At 30.8% G+C, this 21,230-nt stretch overlaps 2 protein-coding genes across 3 annotated transcripts in view; one reads left to right on the forward strand and one right to left on the reverse strand.

Annotated features, from left to right (window-relative positions):
• The window catches only part of LOC111413140 (slowpoke 2), a 393,515-nt gene that overhangs the window by 181,365 nt on the left and 190,920 nt on the right, over nt 1-21,230 (reverse strand). The window lies entirely within an intron of this gene.
• On the forward strand, nt 13,431-19,333 carry LOC111416786 (probable RNA-binding protein 46). The gene is made up of 11 exons (XM_023048922.2): nt 13,431-14,204; nt 14,344-14,521; nt 14,708-14,780; nt 15,093-15,221; nt 17,955-18,077; nt 18,198-18,317; nt 18,411-18,536; nt 18,596-18,733; nt 18,854-18,991; nt 19,065-19,131; nt 19,192-19,333. The coding sequence occupies exons 1-11, from the start codon at nt 13,563-13,565 to the stop codon at nt 19,207-19,209; spliced, it is 1,752 nt and encodes a 583-aa protein (XP_022904690.2). The 5' UTR covers nt 13,431-13,562; the 3' UTR covers nt 19,210-19,333.

Genomic DNA, 21,230 nt, shown 5'->3' on the forward strand with positions numbered 1-21,230 from the left:
TTAGTGATACCCAAGGTAAATCAAAACCTACAGTTTGCAAATCTCCTTTAATGGCAATCGAACCTTTCAAAGCATTAAAACGGTAGATGGAACGCACCTTAAAGCGCAGAATTTCTAGTGAACGTGAACGGTTTTACAAATACCTCAATTACACGTCGAAAAAAATTCGATTTGAAACCGCCAAATGTTGACCCTAATGCATCTCTGGTCGTTTTGATTCGATATTCATCGAAAAAATACCCAACCCACTTTCATTTAAACGTTATTATTTAATTATATGCATCAGTTTTTAAATATGTAGTTTTAAAATAGTTGTCGCAAATTAAAAATTAAAATAGTAGTTACAGAGTAGATACAACCCTTCAACTACAGCTTAATGACGGTCTAAAAACCTTCACCTCTTATTGAATATTAAAAACCATTTCAATCAATATCACCAAGCCATATATTCAGAAATAATAAAATATTCAAGAAGTCCTATAGAGTGTATGTATAATTTCTGCAAAGAAACCAAATAGTGTATTCCCCGAGAATAATAAATTAAAGATACACGACAAAAACGCATTATCGATAATGTATTCCCGTTTCCGCTTTTATTTCTTTTTAAAGTGAAATTTGATTTTAGGCCGCGTCAGCGTGCGCCATCTCAACGAATATCTCTGCAACATTTTCTAGGTAAAGTTTGGATCAACGCTGAAACTTGAATTTTACGCATGCCTGTTTGTATCGATTCAATGTTTCGGACGATTGTAGTCTCTCGGTGATAGATGTCGTTCAATATTTATTTTCACATCTTTTTTTATTATAAACTACTATAAAAATAAAAAGTTTATATCACACATTTTATTTTTATTTAAATAAAAAGTGTGATTTAAACTTTTTGTCATTAAACTAAAATAAACAACATATATGTATGAACTGTATTCTTCTAAATGTTATTGTAGATAATTCTATTATTAATGTACCAAATTATATTACTTGTAAGTACAACTATGAAAAAAATATAACTATTTACAAGGATATATATCACATGCCATAGTTATCTAATCAATTAAAATGTAGATCACGCTTACATTGAACTTAGCTTTATTCGAAATAGTAGGCGGTGAAACAAATGAAATTATTTGTAAGCTGTCAGTTGAGCAGTATTCAAACCATCCAAACTGATTGAGTAAAATTACTATGTAGTTTATGTTATCTTATAAATTCGAAATTCCAATGATAAAAAATGACTTTATCATAGATGTTGTTATAGCAGCGTTTCTCAACCTTTCAGTATTCGGGGCCCAATTTTCAATAACAATTTTTATGGCGCCCCCTACCTTTCTTGTTCATATAATAATAAAGTACGACGTATATTATACGTTGAAAATTTTTACCATAATAATAATTTTGGCAGCAGACATATGAAGAGGAAACATCATTCTTCAAAAAACTTTGTGAACGAAAAAGCTTTACTTGCCTCTTACAAAGTATCATATAAAATAGCCAGATGTAGAAAGGCTCACACCATTGGGGAAGACCGTATTCTGCCAGCTGCGATGGAGATTGTAGAAACTATGTTTGGAGATAATTTTGCCAAACAATTGTCATCCATACCTCTTTCAAATGATACTGTTGCCCGCCGAATTGGTGATATAGCTGATGCTGTACATCAGCATCAGCTTCTTGAAAAGTTGCGTGACAAATTGTTTTCGATTCAGCTTAACGAGGCAACAGATAGCAATAAAGACGCTCATTGCCTATGTCCGATTTTGTGATGGTATATCGGCAGTAGAAGAACTACTTTTCTGCAAATCTACAGAACTCAAAGCAACAGCACTCGCTTTGTTTGATATTTTAAATGATTTTATTAATGAGGCAAACATAGAGTGGAAGAATTGCGTTAGAATATGTACCGATGGTGCTCGTACAATGTCTGGAAAAGTCCAAAGTGTACAAGCACTTGTGAAACAAAAATCTCCACAATGTGTCTTGACCCATTGCATGATCCAGGGAGACTCTGGCTTCCAAAGCAATGAGTCCTGGTCTCAACATTATGCTAACGACGGTTGTAACTGTCGTAAATTATTCAAAAATGAGACCCCTAAAATCAAGAATCTCTAATGCACTTTGCAAAGATATGGGTGCAGAACATTCGACGTTGTTATTTTATTGCGAGGCTAGATGGTTATGGCGTGGGAAATTTGTACAACGTGGTTATGAGTTAAAAGAGGAAATTGCCACTTTTTTAAAAGAGGAAACCGCCCGGAAACCGAAAAGTTTCGAGATGTTTTGTTTGTGATGAAATCGACATATTCGAGAAGTTAAATACTCTGAATCTACAACTCCAAGGAGCAAACACAGATATGTTGGCTAGCAGTGATAATGTTAGTGCTTTTTGTGGAAAGTTGGAGCTGTGGAGCAGAAATGTGAAACAAAAAAACTATAAATGTTTGCAAATGTGAATGTGTGTGTCAAAACATACAAGGAAAAGGAACAGTATATGAAAGTTGTTTTTGTAAAAATAGAAAGTCATTTAGCCATGTTGGCAAAGAATTTTAAAAAGTATTTTCTTGCTGACGACAAATTGGTAGCAAGTTACGAGTGGGTTAGGAATCCATTTCGAACTACTGCCGAAGGTGCCTCAACTGCAGAAGAAGAAATCTTTATAGACTTTACTGCAAGCGGCAAAACCAAGAGAGAATTTAGTAATAGATGTCTCTTTGAATTTTGGGCGGGAGTGGATGATGCCTTTTCTTCATTGAAAACAAGAGCATTTCGTATATTATTGCCATTTTTAACATCCTAATTACTAATTACTTAATTTTTTGTAATGTCAGAATGAATTTCATTTTGCTTTTCTTTCTGTGAATTAATTTTTTTTATTAGTAATTATTGTTTTTTTTTATTTTGATGCGCTCCCCACGTAGAGTTATGGCGTCCCCTAGGGGATCGCTCCACAGGTTGAGAAACGCTGTTTTATAATAAAATTTTATAATTAGTACAGCTTGACAAAACTATCTTGGCCATTTCTTCAAATTTCGGAGCTATGATTTTCTGATTGCAACCTTACATAACCTTAAAGATAAATGTTAATTAATCTTAATTATAGATTAATCGTAATTAATCTTCACGTATGTCTAAAACTAATTGAGATATCGTTATGAAATAAAGAACGTTTTAAAGTAAACTTGATTAAGATTTAATGTGCCATAAACAATTTCTTATATTCTATAAACATCGTTATTATAATTTTTTAAATGTAACTCTGCATTGTTATACATATATTTGTAATATAAATGTTAAAAAATCGTATCTCAATATTACGATGTATGACTACATTTCCCACTTCAACGATCTACTGTCGCACTCCTTATTCTGCGCAACGGACAGGCCAAGATGGATTTGTCAAGCTGTAGTGTAATTGGTCACATTCCATTTAAAATTTTAATTGTATACGTTATATCTAACACATTAGATGCTTAATTGGTTTTTAACATGGTATATAACAGGATATTAAGTATGGAGCAACTTTCCTTCTATAACATTTTCTCAAATATGCAACAACAATCAAGATATCAGCTGTGACAGCTAAAATCAAACACACTGTATATGTAGTACGTTTGGCTATCTTAGGTGAATGTTAAATGCGGGGTAGCTGCAGATTGGCGGTATCTACAGAACTCATGTCTCTGCTATACTTCACTTCACGAAGTGCTGTATATTTCATCGTGTACACTACTCAAAAAAGTGTTAGTGTACTAATTAGTGTTAAATTATAAAGTAACAAAATAGGAACTCAAAGTAGTAGAACTAAAAATGGCATTTTGACTGCCAGACTTTATACTCAGATGTACACTTCTGAATTAATACATGAAGAGCAACCAACAATCTAATAAATATACAGAATATATTTATAAAATGCAGTTTCTGTTTCTGCACATTTAATACACATTTAATTAATACGAACGGTTTCGGTGAATAGTAAATTAATACATGGAGAGCAATCAAAAGGCTATCTCACTTTAAAAGCAAGAAAAAGCGACCAATACTGAACGTTCACTACCACTGCTGCGATGCGCCGCCCTAGTGGACACCCAACTTTAACCACAAAAAAATAAAGTTCCGAGAAAAATATATTGATAAGATCTTTTTCCTCTTTGGTATACCGGCTATTAACAAATAAATGCAAGGTTAATTGAATAAAAGCATTAACCAATAAAATTTGAATGTTTTCTCAAACAATAAGGTCAAACGAAACTGACCTGTTAAAATATAATTTTTATAAAATAATAGTTGGTCTCATTTTATTGAATTTGTTCTAGCTCAGTTTGAGCCGTTGTTAATTAAATATCATATCATTAAATTCTCTCAAATTGTCTCGATTGTATCAAAACTTTCTAAGTTTATATTCTTCTTATTGATGGCTGGACATTCAGTCGCCAATATGTACACAAAAACCTACCAACTAAAGTGCTTTTTTTATACTTGCAGGTGAAGAGTTTGACGGTAAACGTGCCGTCGCGACATTTTGGCGCCCCAGTGCTACGTCGAAATCCGTATGTGTCATAACCTTGATAATGCAATGGTTAGATGTTATGAAATTATGAAAGTTATTATTAATTTCATATTAGTATTAATTATTTATTAGCACTAATACTACATATTTTTGATCAGACTTTTTTACACTTAAATTAGAAAGAAAATATTTTGTCATAATGAATACATATTCCTTTGTTCTATTTCTTCTGTTAAAAAAGATTTGTTTCATTCGTTTTGTTTTACCCAATTACATACTTGTAATAGACTCTTCTATTAGGTCATTAAGTCATTATTAACAAAGAAAATGTTTATCTAGTGCGCATTTCGTTTTAGTCATAAAATTTCTTACCCTTTGTTCTTTTCAAACTGGCGCATGGCGGTCAGGAAAAAACATTTTTTTTAAATTTTTTTCTCATCCCAAACTTTGGGGTGCCATAAATTTTACCATGTGAAACAAAAGATCCCAAAAATTCTCACCACTCACAATTGATGTAAATAAAGGTTTCAAACTAGGTAAAAATGATGTCACCAAAACAAATTTAGGACATTTTTTTATCAGAGAATTGTTAAATTTGTGAAGGTTTAATAAAATCAATATGAATTTGTATTTTGTAATGTCTGGTAATCCATATCTTATACGTTATTCTAAACATAATCATATAGACTCATACGCTGGGTTAAAAAACATAATTGAATAAGATATTGTAATAGACAACTAGATGGTTATCGCAAGTATATGTTTTATTCAAGTGAATAAATTTAAACCAAATAATCCTCAATGCGTGAAGAAGACAATGTTGGAAATTAAATTTCTTTAGAGAAAGGACAGGAACCGGGCTCAGAAACTGTTGTTTACTTATTTTTTATTGTAGCGTATTTATCCGTAACTTTTTTGAACATGAAAGTTACGGAAATCATTTGCAAAAACATTAGCTAGATGGGGAGCACGGCGCTAAACGAGTAAAGATAGGTTAATGTCAAAAATGGGAATGGAACTGTGGAATGAAATTGAAAACAATTTAGCAATAAAGAACAGATCATGGAATAACTCATGGATTTTACAAGAAAGGGATGCAAGAGAAGAAGTGACAAAAGACTTGCTAGACGTGGTACTAATGTGAAGTTGAAAGTTTTACATGCCAAATGTGTTAGTACATATTATTAAAGGAAAAAAAACATTATTAGAATTTTGTCGTTTTCAAAATCTTTGACTAGATTTTTGTGCCCGTATAACAAATTACTCGATTATTTATGTTTTGTAAAATAATGTTTCATTTTAATGACACATCTAGAAAAATAAACTTGCAATTAAGTATAAATATCACAAAATTACTTCCTTTCCTGCGCTTATGCAGGTAGGTTTTTATGAAAAACAGATTGGCATAGAAAAAGTATGGCGGGGATACTTTCAACTTGCGATGGCGGTTTACTGTGCCTGCCTGAAGAAACCTACTCCTATTGGTCGTCCTTACACTCGGTTAACTTTGACTGACAATGAGTAATAAAATGACTAACAAGGAAGGTTTTCGAGTCATGAAGAAGATGGTAATCATGACTCATTTCTAGTAATTGTTGAACCAAATTCTGGAATTACTTTTGAAGAAGCTAAAGTATGCACTAAAAGTGAACGATGAATCTATAGAGAAATCAAAGTCAATGGCTCTGCGTATTATTCTCTCATTTTATCTTGAACAAGACATCCTGACAGCACAAGTTGTCGGTGACACCTCTCATATAGAATAATAAAATGAAATTAGAAAATTGGATGAAAATGTGTAAACAAGGATAAATATCCTGGATGACTTTAATCTGGCTGATTCACTTTGGATGTTTTACAATACTGGTACAGTGTAAATCGTGACTTTTTCATTTCAGTTTCATAATAAACTTGAAAAGCAGGTACCTGCTTTGAGACGCATTTGCGTTTAGGCTGTCTTGAGAGAGAATTATTTTAACACTTTACCGACCACTTAGAAATTTTTTTAGTACAATGAGACAACAAGGAATTTGGATTTTGTAATAATCCGACTGCTAGACAATTTGAAGGGTCGTACAAACAATTATTACACCATCCTAATATTAATAGTGCCGAAAATGGAAACGCAATTGCGTAAGGCAATACATCGATTTTAAGTTGTTTATCAATAATTAAAGTAAATAATGAAATTGTTGACAATGAAATAGATATTACGGACAGTGCAGATATTCCAAATTTCAAAAATATGCACTTAACAACGATTCAAATCGATATAGTGGCGTATATAGCCGGATACATTATAAAAAAAATTAAAACCCAATTATCCTGCTAATTTATGTTTAAGAATAATAGAAGGGGTCAATGTTATAGATGCAAAAAACAGACGGTGTTTTAACGAAGCCATCAGAACTGGTATTAAAAATTTGCTCAATTAGTAGACAAAATATGTTGTTCAAAATCCATAACATATACCCATACAAATATGCCTCATAATATCTATAATCTTTTTGGCGGCCATGCATACGACGATTTTATTAATGGGCATAATATTTGATTAATTAAATTGATAATAAGAAAATTTATATTATTTATAATATAAATAAAATTATTTATGCATCAAGCCCCTAGAATAAGGCATACACTGAATAAACAAATTCTATTTGCGAATCAATAAATGATTCAATGATGATTTTTTTCTATATCTCTATAACAATTAATGAAATTAATTGTAATTTTATATATGAAATTTGGATGCTCTTTGGATACGCCACGGGATAAAGTCTGATCAATTTTATGTAAATCGTACACGCCACTGTCCCTAGGACCAAGGTCAATTTTGTTTCCAAACAAATGCTCTAAATAGGGCCTGCGGATCCTATAATATAGTATATTTTCTTAAGCAAAAGTATGGCGAAATTAAAAGGATCTCAGGTACTTCTGATAGATGCAAATAGGGTGATAAATACTTGTGGAAGGACTCATGAAAAACGTTTGAGGCCCAATAGGTAAAATTACATTAAATAAGTTTAATAACATCATTATAAAATATAAGAGATACCATAGCCTGGGTATATCTAAAATTCTGCTAAATAATCCTGATAACAATAATAGTTAATTTAATTTTAATTATGTGTTGTGCAAATATCAGCATTTAAATTTGCACAAATTACATCCGTCAACGGAGAGAAGAACTTTTTCTTCTTTTAAAGATATTTTCACAGATCACCGTCAGAGCTTAACTGTAGAAAATTTAGAAACATTCAGTAGTAAGATGGTACACATTTGGGTAATAAATAATAATAATTCCCAATAGAGAAAACAAAATTTTGTTTACTTTTGCTTAATTTTAGGACACATTGTATCGATTTATTAATAGAAAAATTACTGCTTGTTAATACATCGTTCTATATTTTACATAATATATAGAAATATACGTATTAGTTATTAAAAATATCCGAGCCCCATATATAACTAATGATTTTATATTTAAGGTGTAACTGCACCAATTTTTACCTTTCCAACTTTCTATCTTTGTTACTAAAGTCAGTATATATTTACATGTAGACTGTGAATATGTAATAAATTAAAAATAATAGCTTTGTGTCCGTGGCAAAAGTTGTCGCAACCGTTTGATGAAAAAATAGCGGTAAACTTTATTAATTGCAAGGTTAATCGAATAAAAGCATTATTATACTAGAGGTATAATAATACCTCTAACCAACTATGTACTTGTAATAGACTCTTCCATTAGATCATTATTAACAAAAAAAAAAGTTCATCTAGTGCGAATTTATTTTAGTCATAAAATTTCTTACCCTTTGTTCTTTTCAAACTGGCGGTTTTTATTTTTTTTCTAATCCCAAACTTTGGGGTGCCATAAATTTTCCCGTGTCAACAAAAGATCCCAAAAATACTCACCACTCACAATTGAAGTAAATAAAGGTTTCAAGCCAGGTGTTTATTGATGACACCAAAACAAATTTAGGATTTTTTTTTCTCAGAGAATTGTTAAATTTGAGAAGGTTTAATAAAATCAATATGAATTGTTATTTTGTAATATCATAATCCACATTTTATACGTCCGTCTAAACATAATCATATAGACTCACAGCTGGGTTAAAAAACACATAATTGAATTAGATATTGTAATAGACCAATAGATGGTTATCACAAGTATATGTTTTATTCAAGTGAATAAATTTAAACCAAATAATCCTCAACGCGTGGAGAAGACGATGCTGCAAAGGACACGAAGCGGGCCCAGAAACTGTTGTTTATTTATCTTTTATTGTAGCGTATTTATCCGTAACTGTTTTGAACATGAAAGTTACGGAACTCATTTGCAAAAACATTAGCATTTATCTTTCAACAAGATAATAGCCCGGAGCACAGCGCTAAGCATGTAAGGATAGGTTAACAATTTAGAGCTAAAGAACAGCTTAAGATAACTCATGAATTTTACAAGAATGGAATGCAATGGAAGAAGTGACAAAAGAAAGTTGAAAGTTTTACATGCCAAATGTGTTAGTACAAATTATATTATTAAAGAAAAGAAAAGTAGCTGAGTATTTATAATGTAAGCATTAGATACCTGTTTATATTATCCTGTATATGTATTATAAATCTGTCGTTTTCAAAACCTTTGACTACATTGTTGTGCCTGTATAACAAATTACTTTTATTTGTAAAATAGTGTTTCATTTTCATGAAACATCTAAAAAAATCAACTTGTAAATTAAATGTAAATAAATATAATAAATTAATATAATAACTAAATTACTTCTTTTCCTGCGCTTATGCAGGTAGATTTTTATGAAACACAGATTGGTGTAGAAAAAGATCCCCACCATACTTTCAACTTGGGATGGCCGTTTATTGTGCCTATCTGAAAAAACCTACTCCTATTGGTTCTCGGTTAACTTTGACTGACAGTGACTAACAAGGAAGGTTTTCAGGTGTGAAATTCTAAATAAATATTTAATTTTATATAAACATAAAGGGCATTGAGGATACATAACAATTTTTGTTACCTGCGGACATTGGTTTTAGGAATTAAACATTTGGGGAATGTTTAGGGTATTTAAACGTATTAAATATTATATTTAATTACTCGAACACGTTAAGAGATATAAACAATTTTCTTTTCCAATTCCATTTCGTAACAAGAATTCTTCTTAGATTTTCCGTTGATTTTGTATCATTGATATTCTATTTATGCATTATAAAAAACTCGATATAACTTTAACAGAAATAATGTTTTTTTGATGCCTACTCTTTGCACAACCATTTATTTGTATGGTTTGTTAATTTAATAATTACCTACTCCAGATAAACTTTAATTACAGAATAGTTTTTCTTTTTAATTATTTATTTCTCTTCGTGTTCGACATATTATGTATACTGTATACTTTTGAATACTTTATCGGGTGATTCGCCTCTTTCTAGTGAATATCCGCAAAAAATCAAAATTTTGTGATTTTCACGTCATGAAAGAGATGGTGATCATGACTCATTTCTAGTAATTGTTGAACCAAATTCTAGAATCACTTTTGGAGAAACTAAAGTATGCATTAAACGTGAACCATGAATGAAACACCTACGTATATCATAGAAAGGTAAATTGCGTCGAATCATATAAAGCTACAAATAGTTTGATATTTACACTAGCAGCAGCAGTCAAAATATTGGTACAAGTGAATCCGATTTAGGAGAAGTTAGTAATGCTTTGCTGGATGTACAAACAAGGTGTTGGAGATGGGTACTACGGTTGGCAAAGGAGACTCCAAGGTATGTAGTGAGAGAGGAGGTTAAGGTGGAGCAGTAAGGGTGGAGGCTGGGAGAAAAGCTGAGAAGTACGAGGAAATGATAGAAGGAAGATCACATTGCAGGATCTTGGGAGAGCTGGAGGGAAATTAAGGAGAGGAAGCTGATATATGGGCAGAGAGATTGGGAAGGATATTATAGGAGAGTAGGATATTCACTAACTGGGATCGAAAACAGAAGAGTGGATAGAGGTGAAATGTGCAGAGATGGGGATAGGGACATACAGAGGCAGGAAAGAAGGTCACAGATACGGGAAGGGAGATATAATAAAAGGTATGATGAGATAGTGACAGAGGAACTGCCAAAGTATCTGTTGATGGAGGGGGATGATGAAGGGAAAAGGTTGGTGGCCAGATTCCGCTGTGGAAATGAGGAGAGAGGGAACAAGTACTGTATGAACGATATGGAGAGGTGGTGTAGGCTGTGTGGAGAGCATTGGAAGACGCTGGAACCTGGAACACATGGTGAGAGAGTGTGGTGAGCTAAGGGAGGAGGCGATGGACAGGAAGCAGGTTTTGGGAGAGGGGGGTGAGGGCAAAACATGGATGAGGGAGGTGATTGGGGCGAGGAGCCGAAGGTGTGGAGATGGGGGTGGTGGGTAATGGGTTTGGGTATATATATATATTCTACTGTATAGTGTAAATGGTAAACTAATAAAACAATAAAACGCTTACTAGTAATGCTTTGCTAAAATTCGCACTTTGACCATTTTTACATCTTATTTCCTCACGCAGTACTCTGACATAAACCGATTACGAAACTGCAAGCTTCCAGAAAAAGGGTAATACTGAAGAAGAATAAATAACATCTTACATAAAATATGTTGCTAACGTGAATGTTGTGGATGTTAGTGCAGTTATTTGGAAAGGTTGACCGCTATTATTTGCCTATAGATGCTGAACCAGCCATAACAGTACGGCAGTTTGACAAGCTAAAAAGGAACGAGTTTCCATCCCATCCATATGTGTGCATGGGTGGCGACAAGCTTCTAGAGTCATATATAGAACGTTATAATATTAATATGAAGATGATGTTTTATCATTCAATCGACCTCACTATAATTATAAACATCTGCATAATGAAAAACAACACATAAACAGCACGGATGATTGTGTAGGGTTGGTGAATAACACTTGAGAAATGTGATTAGTGATTGAACTAAATTAAATGATGAAAAGGAAGCAGTATAAAGGTGTGTCCAAACATTGCGCGACAAGTTCGCGGCGTTCGCAGAATACAATTCTGCCGCACAATATTTGGACACACTCTTAGAGTAAATTTGAATAACTTTTATGATATAACAAATGTTGTAAATTTATACGTGAAACCATATAGATTTAATACTATTGCTTGATTTCTGTTTGGTAGAAAGATTGGCGATATTTTTTTCTTATTATCCTTACAAATATCAGCTGTCTTCTATAGCCGATTCATGTAGCAAATAGAGGCAAACCATTTATTGGCTACGATGTTCCTGTAGAGAGTATCAGCTATTTCCTTCACTAATTTAATTACATAATAATTGGCAAACTATTTTAATATAATATTTTACAATTACATACAAAATTATTAAATATTTTTAGCAATGCAATTCTTGGATCAGTTTTTCTTCATGCTACTCGAGTCGTAGAATCGTCGAAACGTATTCACTTGTTACAGTTTTACATTTATACACGTGATGAATTATGAAACACTGTTTTATACGGCCAAATTTGTTCGAGTAGTGAAACAGAGTCTTTGGCAATATAATAACTTTTATTATATTAAAGTTTTAAACTTATTTGCACCAAAAATATTTTCTGATTATGAATTCGGTAGAATTCTGATCTGGTTAGGAAGTTGGAAGGCAGCGTTAGAATTACAACAAAGCTGACATTCGCTTCTATACTTAACTGCAACTTAAATATAAAAGCTTTTACTACCATCGTCAAAAATGACAATAGAGGTGTCTTAATGAAAAGAAGCGACGCGAAATTCATGGTGAATTAAAAACACTAGGAGGCCGGTGTATTGGTAGACGCCTCATAGTTCAAGCGACGCAACTTTGAAAATATCCAAAATCAAAACTACGAAGTAAAAATCGTAAAAAAGGATGAAAGCGACTAATAGAAAAAATAAACGGCTGAAGTTGCAAAACATATATTGATTTTCCCTTTCCATATTTACAGAAGCAAATTATCGTCGTTGCAAATTTAACAAAATGTCAATAAGCTCATGGTCCCGAAAGGAACCATTTTGAGCTCTTAAACTTTTATCTAAAGTGGTTTAAAAAATGGAAACAACAAAAGCTAGTGGTTATAAGTGAGAAGACAGGTAGCAATCAGCTCACCACCTTGATAAAATGTATATATTTGTGATTTTAATTTCTTCTTATTTCATATATGTACATGAATATTTTAATTTCAAACAAATACATTTGTTTCAAATATAATACAAATTCGTTTATTCAGATTCGAATTCAATCGTTATAGTTTATACGATTTTGATTAATTATAACCAGGACAAAATGAAATATTTTTAGCTGAAAAAATAAAATTTATCTATAAAATATATACATATAAATCTTTTATCACAAAATAGCCCTTAAATTAAAATATGTAGTATCGACAACTTTTATTTCTAAGAATTTATAAAGAGCTAAATCATTGAAATTTGATAGTTCAATCGTTCGCTCTTCATTGATTTTATTGTTGTTTATTTATATAGTTGGGCGTCAACTGCGTAGATTTCGACGAACTTATACCAGATTTATAAATTATAAATGTTGTAGATATGGAACGAAAGAAATCTTTATTAATTAGTAAACAATTATATTAAGTCTCTGCATATATCAACCATATTTTTAAAGTCTGGTATTCTCGCTAACGTAAAGAGAAATACATTGATTAATCTATTAAAAAAAATATTTTAAATAATTGCAATATTAATACAAATTCAAATACTAAATGAAAAATTGATTGAAAAAATTGTAAGTCGATTTTTATAATTCGTTTCGAATAAAGCTTTTTTCCGTACAAAATAATTTTGGATCCGATGATGTCATGCTAAAGCAAATGTTTTCTAAGAAACCCTTTGAAGAACCTTATCTGCAACATCATCTGACGGGACCGTCTCCAGACATACCCAACACGTGCTGACTGGAGGTGGTGGTTATAAAAGAACAGGTCGGTGAAAAAAGAATTAGTCGCTCCTGGTTCATCTTCTTGTGCTGATCGAATATTTTTTTATACAACTCGAAATGGCGTTAACGTACAGCAATTTTTTGGAAGACTATCCCATAAGTCATGTCGTTAATCAGCGTATAATCGGCCCTATTGGAAATTGCCAAATTAATCCGCCCTCAGGATCTGAAATTTTCGTCAGTCGTATTCCGCTCCATTATACGGAAGTAGAATTATTTTCAATTTTTTCAACCGTCGGAAATATTTTTAAACTCAGAATAATGCTTCGTGAATGTACATCGGCGTATATGTTTAACCGAGGATTCGCGTATATTACTTATACAACCCCAGAAGAAGCGGAAAGAGCAGTTAATGAAATCACCGCACAAAATAATAAATACACTGGTAAATATTTAACTGTTGAATTATCGCATGATAATTGTCGATTATTCGTCGGGGGTATACCGGAACATAAGACCAAAGATGAAGTTTGGAAACAACTTTTAATATCGGGATTTGAAGGTATCGTTGAGATTATCATGTATAGAGCGTACACCAACCGCGCTGTAAACCGGGGCTACGTTTTTGTTGAATTCGAAACACACCAGAAAGCTGCCCAAGCTAGGTATTTGTTTCAAAACTTCAAATTGTGGGATTCCAAATTAACCGTGGATTGGTCGACGCCTTTACCAAGACTTGATGAAGTCACATTAGCTAATGTAAGTACTTAAAAATTTTTTTATACAAAACAATTATCAATTTGTACAATTTTTGTCTCTTACACTTTATTGTTTTTTTATTTGTTTTGAAGTAAAACTTGTATACAATAAAAATTGACAATAATTATTTTTTCACTAGATAACGAAATTGTTCTTCAGAAACATGAGTGTAACTGAATTACCAGAACAATTTAACGCTACCTTAACCCGTGTTTTAGATGGAATGCCTTTGAGGAAGGTGTACAAATTTAAAGATTACGCTTTTGTACATTTTTATAATCGCAATGAAGCAGAAAAAGCAAAGAAGAAATTAACAGGTAAAGTTAGATGATTTTCTGATAACTACCTAATAAAATAACAATTTTATTAAATGAACATACCAAATAATTAAATCTTTCATTTTATAAATAGTTTTAACATAAAGGATCAGTAAGTTGTTTTGCTAACACATTGAATTATCTACAAAAATTAATAAAATATTTATTAATTTGTTTTTGTTTTAGCGTATTATGCCAATAGTGTTGTTGAAATTTCATGGGCTACACCACAAAACATGGCCCCTAAAAAACATTATTGGTAAGTAAAGCAGAATTATGTATAAATAGTACAATTCAGTCAAAATTTTTGAGTAATATTTTCCATGAAAATTTTGTAATTCTGCACATTTTGGTCTAGAAAAAATATCAAATAAATAGTAAATCACTTTAGTACAAGGATTTAATAAAAAATATTGTTTTGAGGAAATAAAATTAATAAAATAAATAAATAAACTTTGCTTTTTGGAAAAAATAGATGGAAAATATTGCAATGTGTGTGTGGGCTTAAATTGTTTTCCATCAACTATTGACCAAGTCCATGAATTAATAAATTTTATAATTTTTATTGCAGCGCTTTACCAACTCCAATCAAAAACTCTAATATTATGTCTAATAAGAAATCCCCTCAATCTGGGCAGTCCAGTTCCCTATGTGAATCATCATCATCATCAGATCACTTTCAATTATTACCTCGTCAACTGTAAGTGTTAAAATCTTTAATTAATATTTAATTAGTTAATCAAATTCTTTACTTTTGATTAAGGATCATTATAATTTTGTCCTAGTAATCTGAATAATTTTGCTCAGAACAACTTTTTTTTAATTTAATAGCCAACAACAGATTATTAAGAATGTTGTTTAAAGAGTTGACTCTTCAAGCTTCTGCATCAATATTTTAGCTTTTTACTATCCGTGCCAACAGTCGAGGCCCCTCACTTTAGAGATCAATATCTTAACAACCGCTCCATAAAAAAATTGCGGCAAAGTTTGTTGTAATCACTGAACATTTCTACATAACATATCTTAATTTGAAAATTTTCGGATACGCGGTTTTCTTTTTTAAGCTATTTTTTACGGTGCCGGCAACTTTGTCCAATTTGCCATTTTTTTCTCAAAAACTATCGAACGATTATTTTCAACTTTGAACAGGTAGTTGGATTCATTTAGTTGGACGCTGTTATATCAAAAACGGCTGGGTGGATTTCAACGCGGATTTGACCAAAATATGACAAACAATTGCGTTTGTCAGATATCGTTATCCGTTTTTCAAAGTTATGTCTCTCTAATTTTTTTAGAGCGATTTAAGCGAATTATAAATTAAAACAGAAATAAGCTCTGTGGGGAGAGGAGGGTTCCGTCCAATCGGCAGACAGTACGTCGCACCTATATCTTACCTAGAGAAGAAGTCAAGGCGCGACGTTCTATCTTTAGAACACACACCAGGACCATCTTTTCCGATTGGATGGAACCCTACTCTCCTCGCATGGCTTATTTTTATTCATTTTTAATTTATAATTCGCTTAAATCGCCCTAAAAAAATTAGAAAGACAACTTTGAAGAACTGATAAGTCTGATAACGGTATCTGACAAACGCAATTATTTATCATATTTTGGATAAAACCGCGCTGAAATCCACCCAGACGTTTTCGACATAACGGCGTCCAACTATATGAATCCAACTATGATAAATCCAACTACACATCATATGCAAGCCTTTAAACATTGCTTCTCTTACATGGTTGGTTCCGTTCTGAATAACCATCTTATTTGTTATACTGACTGCAGCTTACAAACTTTTAAAAACAAATATAAAATGTATCTTGCATCGGTGAGTGTGGTGTCTAGTGGCGGCACTAACGTAAACATATAGAAAGTATACCTTTGCTTTTGTTTTTTTATTTTTCTTTTTATGATTTTCATATTTTATTATTTGGATTTTGTTTATATATGGCATTTAGTAGAGTGGTAAATAAGCAAGAATGAATTGTGTTGAGAAACGAAATTTTTTCCGATTTTGCCTTGAAACTACGTCAGACAATAGTCAAAGCCAGTAGGTAGATGATAGTATTCAAAGATATTAGATACACTATACAGTTGTTTTAAAAAGCTAAGTTATTTTAGATGGTTTTCAAATGGCTTTTTCTTAAGATTTTTAAATAGAACACCTCTATATTGCGTGTTGGTTGAATTGCCCATCAAGTTCCCTTTAATTAATGATAAGTATGTCATATGACTAAGTATAAGGGAATTTAAAGAAAAATGCGTAATAAAATGTCATAATTGTACTTAAAAAAATGACAGAATGTAATATATTTTTTTTTGTCATTTTTTTTTGTTTTTTCTTTTTTGTTTGTCTGTCATTTGTAAATCAGTAATATTATATTAAAATGCAATTTTAAAAAAAAACTTTAAATAAATAATCAAAACGTGATAAAAATACAAAGAATAGGTGCAATTAAATGGCAGAACAATGAATCCCGTTTTTAATTATTAAATTATTTAAAGGAAATGCAGCAACAAACTATAAACAATTACTAAACGTTGCTCAACAAGTAGGTGTTAATTTAATTAATATTTAGAAGTTGTTCAAAATGCCGCCCATTTTCTCTTCTACAAGCATTAATGCGCTATATAAAAGATCTTGAGGTATCTCTTAACATGTACATCTTATTTACATTATAAAATATTAGTCAAATAATAAAATTAAGAACAAAAAACTGATAAAAATAGACAGAATATAATATTAAGTACAATAACGCATATTTTATTACACATTATTCTTTAAATTCTAAATATCAGGAAAACTACTAAAGTAAGATATATGACATAATTATCATTAATTGAAGGTAACTTGATGGACAATTCAACCAACACACAATATACAGGGTTCCATTTAAAAAAGTTATGAAAAAGCCATTTGAATAACATCAAAAGTAACTAAGCTTTATGAACACGCTGTATAGCGTATCTAATATCTTTGGATACCATCATTTATCTACTGGCTTTGACTATTATCTGACATAGTTTCAAGGCAAAATTGGAAAAAATGTCGTTTTTACATCATTTTTAAAAAGATCCTGTAATGGACACATTTTGGAAAAACAATTGAATATCTCAGGAACTATGAACGCTATGAGTTAGTAACATATACAGTTGTATAAACAAATTTAATGCTATTCATAATATGATAAAATATATAGGGTGTTCCATTTAAAAACATCTATATACTCTCCATTACGGGTAAATGGAACAAATATAAGGAAATAAAAAACATTTTTTTCTTTCTCAAACGGTTTAGCAACTATCGTCCACCAGGATACTAATAACTCACCTGTATATATATATATATATATATATATATATATATTTATACTGAATAAAAATATATAATATGGACATACTAAGATTAACTTCTATTTCATTTCTATTTTAGTTCTCCAACACCTATCAAAGTTTGTAATCCGTTACTTAATAATCAACCTGAGCAATTTGATTGGACAGATTTCTTAAATCAATCATCGCCCGTAAATTGTTTTCAACAATTACACAATCACTTGTAAGTTTCTAAAATTATTATTATCTAATTTTGGCAAGTTGTAATGAATAAATATAAAAATAAAAAATTTATCTGCATGCTGTAATTTTGCAATCTGATGGGCTATTTTTATTTTATTAGTTCTTCTACGCCAATTAATAAGACCAATCGTGTTATTAATAATGGAGTTGTAGAACCTGAATGGCCAGATTTTTTAAGTGATTCTTCATCTTTAGATCGTTATCTACAATTACCTCATTGGTAAGTATTTAAATATTAATTTTACTCATTAATCAGTTAAAAACTATTCAGTTTTAATAATCGATGTATTCATAACTTTTTTTTTAATTTTAGCTCAACACCAATCAACAAATCCAATCCTTTATTTAATAATAGTTCTCCGCAGCCTGAATACGCCTCTTACAGTGGTCAGTCATCTTCGTCATCTGTGAATTACCAACAATTATTTTCCCCTCACTAGTAAGTTTCAGATATTAAGTTAGTAACATTTCGTTTAAAATATATTTTTTTAATAATAGTTCACCTATACCAAGTCAATATGGTGTTGATGTAATGAATCATTCACCATCATACTCATCTCCCACTCAACCTGCCATACTGCAAAGAAATCCATCAACCATACAACCTTTGGATTATCTGCACTTAGTTCGCCCCAAGTAAGTTATTAATAGTATATATTGTTTTACTTGGAATAACAATTTAGTAAGGTTACAATTGTTGGCTTTTGCAGGATTTGTTGATATTAAATCTCCTTATTAATTTAATTTTTTTTTCAGATCTCCCATTCAAACAGTTTCAAATGGAATGAACATTGGAAATTCATCATTCATTGACAGCGGTTTTTGTTCTCATTCGGAACAACTTAATTTATCAGCTATTAAAGATGAATATCTTCCTCTAGATCAGGTTTTTAGGTGAGCTAAGATTTAGATATTAATAGTGTTGTTAGTATTATTAAAAATTATTGCTTTTTATTATATGTTTTAGAACATTAGCCATATCGACCAATGTCATGCCTTCTAACGATTCTAAAGTGCCAACATTTTCAAATGAGGTAATACTGAAAATACATGTTTTTTTTTATAAAATAAAACTATTTTTTTTTGTTATTTAGAGTGGTATCCAAAGTTGATTATTCTCATGAAGCAGCTTAAAATCCATGTGGAAGGAAGAATTTCATTTTCATATAGTGATTCTTTAATTAAGTCTTTCCAACTCATGTCAATATGATATTGCCCAAAACATTCCTAGTTTTTATTAATTATACATTTTAATCTTGTTCTCTCAGAACTTGTTATTGTCTTATTTTCTATTGTTTATTATTATTATAATGTTAATATTTTTATATAAACTTCAGATTAATTTTTTTAAATTTGTATTTGGTGTGCTTTTTTTATTTTCTTATTTTTATTTTAATAATCTAAATTTAGTGTTTGTTTTTGTAAACTTTCTTTAATATTTTTTTAGTTTTAATATTTTATAGTTCTTAGGAAATCGTTTCTTGTATTAATATAATGATTCAACATTAATTTGCATTTTTTTTACATTTGACTTTTTTATTTGTATAGCATTTTGAAAGTTAAATCGTCCTTACCTGTTACCAACAAGTTTACAACGTTTAATTAAATTAATTAAATAAGTAGTTATTTGGTGAAATAAAAACTATTTTTGTTCAATAATTAAAGCAAATTTGATGAAGATTACCATAAAAAATTTCTTATTTTTCATAAGCCTCGTTGTTATGATTTTTTAAATCTGACTGCATGTTTGAGATGATATGAAACTTAAATTTAGAAACTATCTCAAGAAATTTGATGAACATATAATGTACCATAAATAATTTCTTATTTTCCGTAAACATCGTTGTTATGACTTTTTAAATGCAACTCTGCATGTTTGATTGTTATTAGATAGGAAATATGAATTTAAAAAAATCCTATCTTAAGAACTAATGGAGTTGAAGATTTAATGTAGCATAAACAATTTCTCATTTTCCATAAACATCGTTGTTATGATTTTTTAAACTCAACTTGGCTTGTTTGATTATTCTAAACTTTATGAACAGATGTTATATTGAAGATCATTTCTTCAAATTTCGGAGTTATTAATTTTTAGTTGCAACCTTGCATATCTGTAATATTACGATGTATGTACTTGTATGTACTTCATGTACTTACATGTAAATGCGCGTAGCTAAAAATGGGCGGTACCTACAGAGCTCATTTCTCTGTTATGCTTCACTTCGCGGAGTGAAGATCGTATACAGTACTCAACAAAAGTTTTAGTGTATATGTTACGTCAATCTGTATAATTCAGGTAGGACTCTATACAATGCCTAGGTAATGTATAAAATACCTGGGGTGTCTAGGCAATGTATGAAATATTATAAAGATTATCCTCCCTTAGATACTTTACCTAGGTAATGTATACAATTCTTAGGGATTACATAGAGTACCTGTTGGTCGACCGGCAAGGTGTAAAATAAATAAATTTTGGTCTGTATTTATCAATTTTTACTCATAATAAACTATTTTAAAATCTATAAGTTATAGACCAAATTAGATCAAATTTACGTTGTTCTTTATATTTTTTAGATGATTTTTTCAAATCCGCAAGTTTTAGAATTATAAATTTTGGAACTTTAAAATAAAAAGCAATTTAAATCTTTAGACCCATTTCAGAGATTGTTCCATAAACCGTTTATAATAGTTTTATCGCCTATATTCGCTACTTTACGGACACACCGTATATAGAAATATACTTATTAGTTATTAAAAATATCCGAGCCCCAGATGTACATAACTAATGATTTCACATTTAAGGTGCGTGCAGTTGTACCAATTTCTATCTTTCCAACTTTCTATCTTTGTTACTAAAATCAGTATATATGTATTTACATGTAAACTGTGAATATGTAATAAATTAAAAATAGTAGGTTTGTGTCGGTGGCAAAACTTGTCGCAACCATTTGACGAAAGAATAGCGGTAAAGTTTGTTGTAATCATTAAACATTTCTACGTAACATGTAGAAATAACTACATTCTACGTAACATAATTTGAAAACTTTAGTAGAAATAGCAGCCCTAAAAGAGAAGTTCGAATGAAACATTTACAGACAGTCTATATATTTATTAAAATGCAGTTGCTGTTTCT

This window comes from Onthophagus taurus, chromosome 1, assembly GCF_036711975.1.
Source record: "Onthophagus taurus isolate NC chromosome 1, IU_Otau_3.0, whole genome shotgun sequence".
In the NCBI taxonomy this organism is placed as follows: Eukaryota; Metazoa; Arthropoda; class Insecta; order Coleoptera; family Scarabaeidae; genus Onthophagus; species Onthophagus taurus.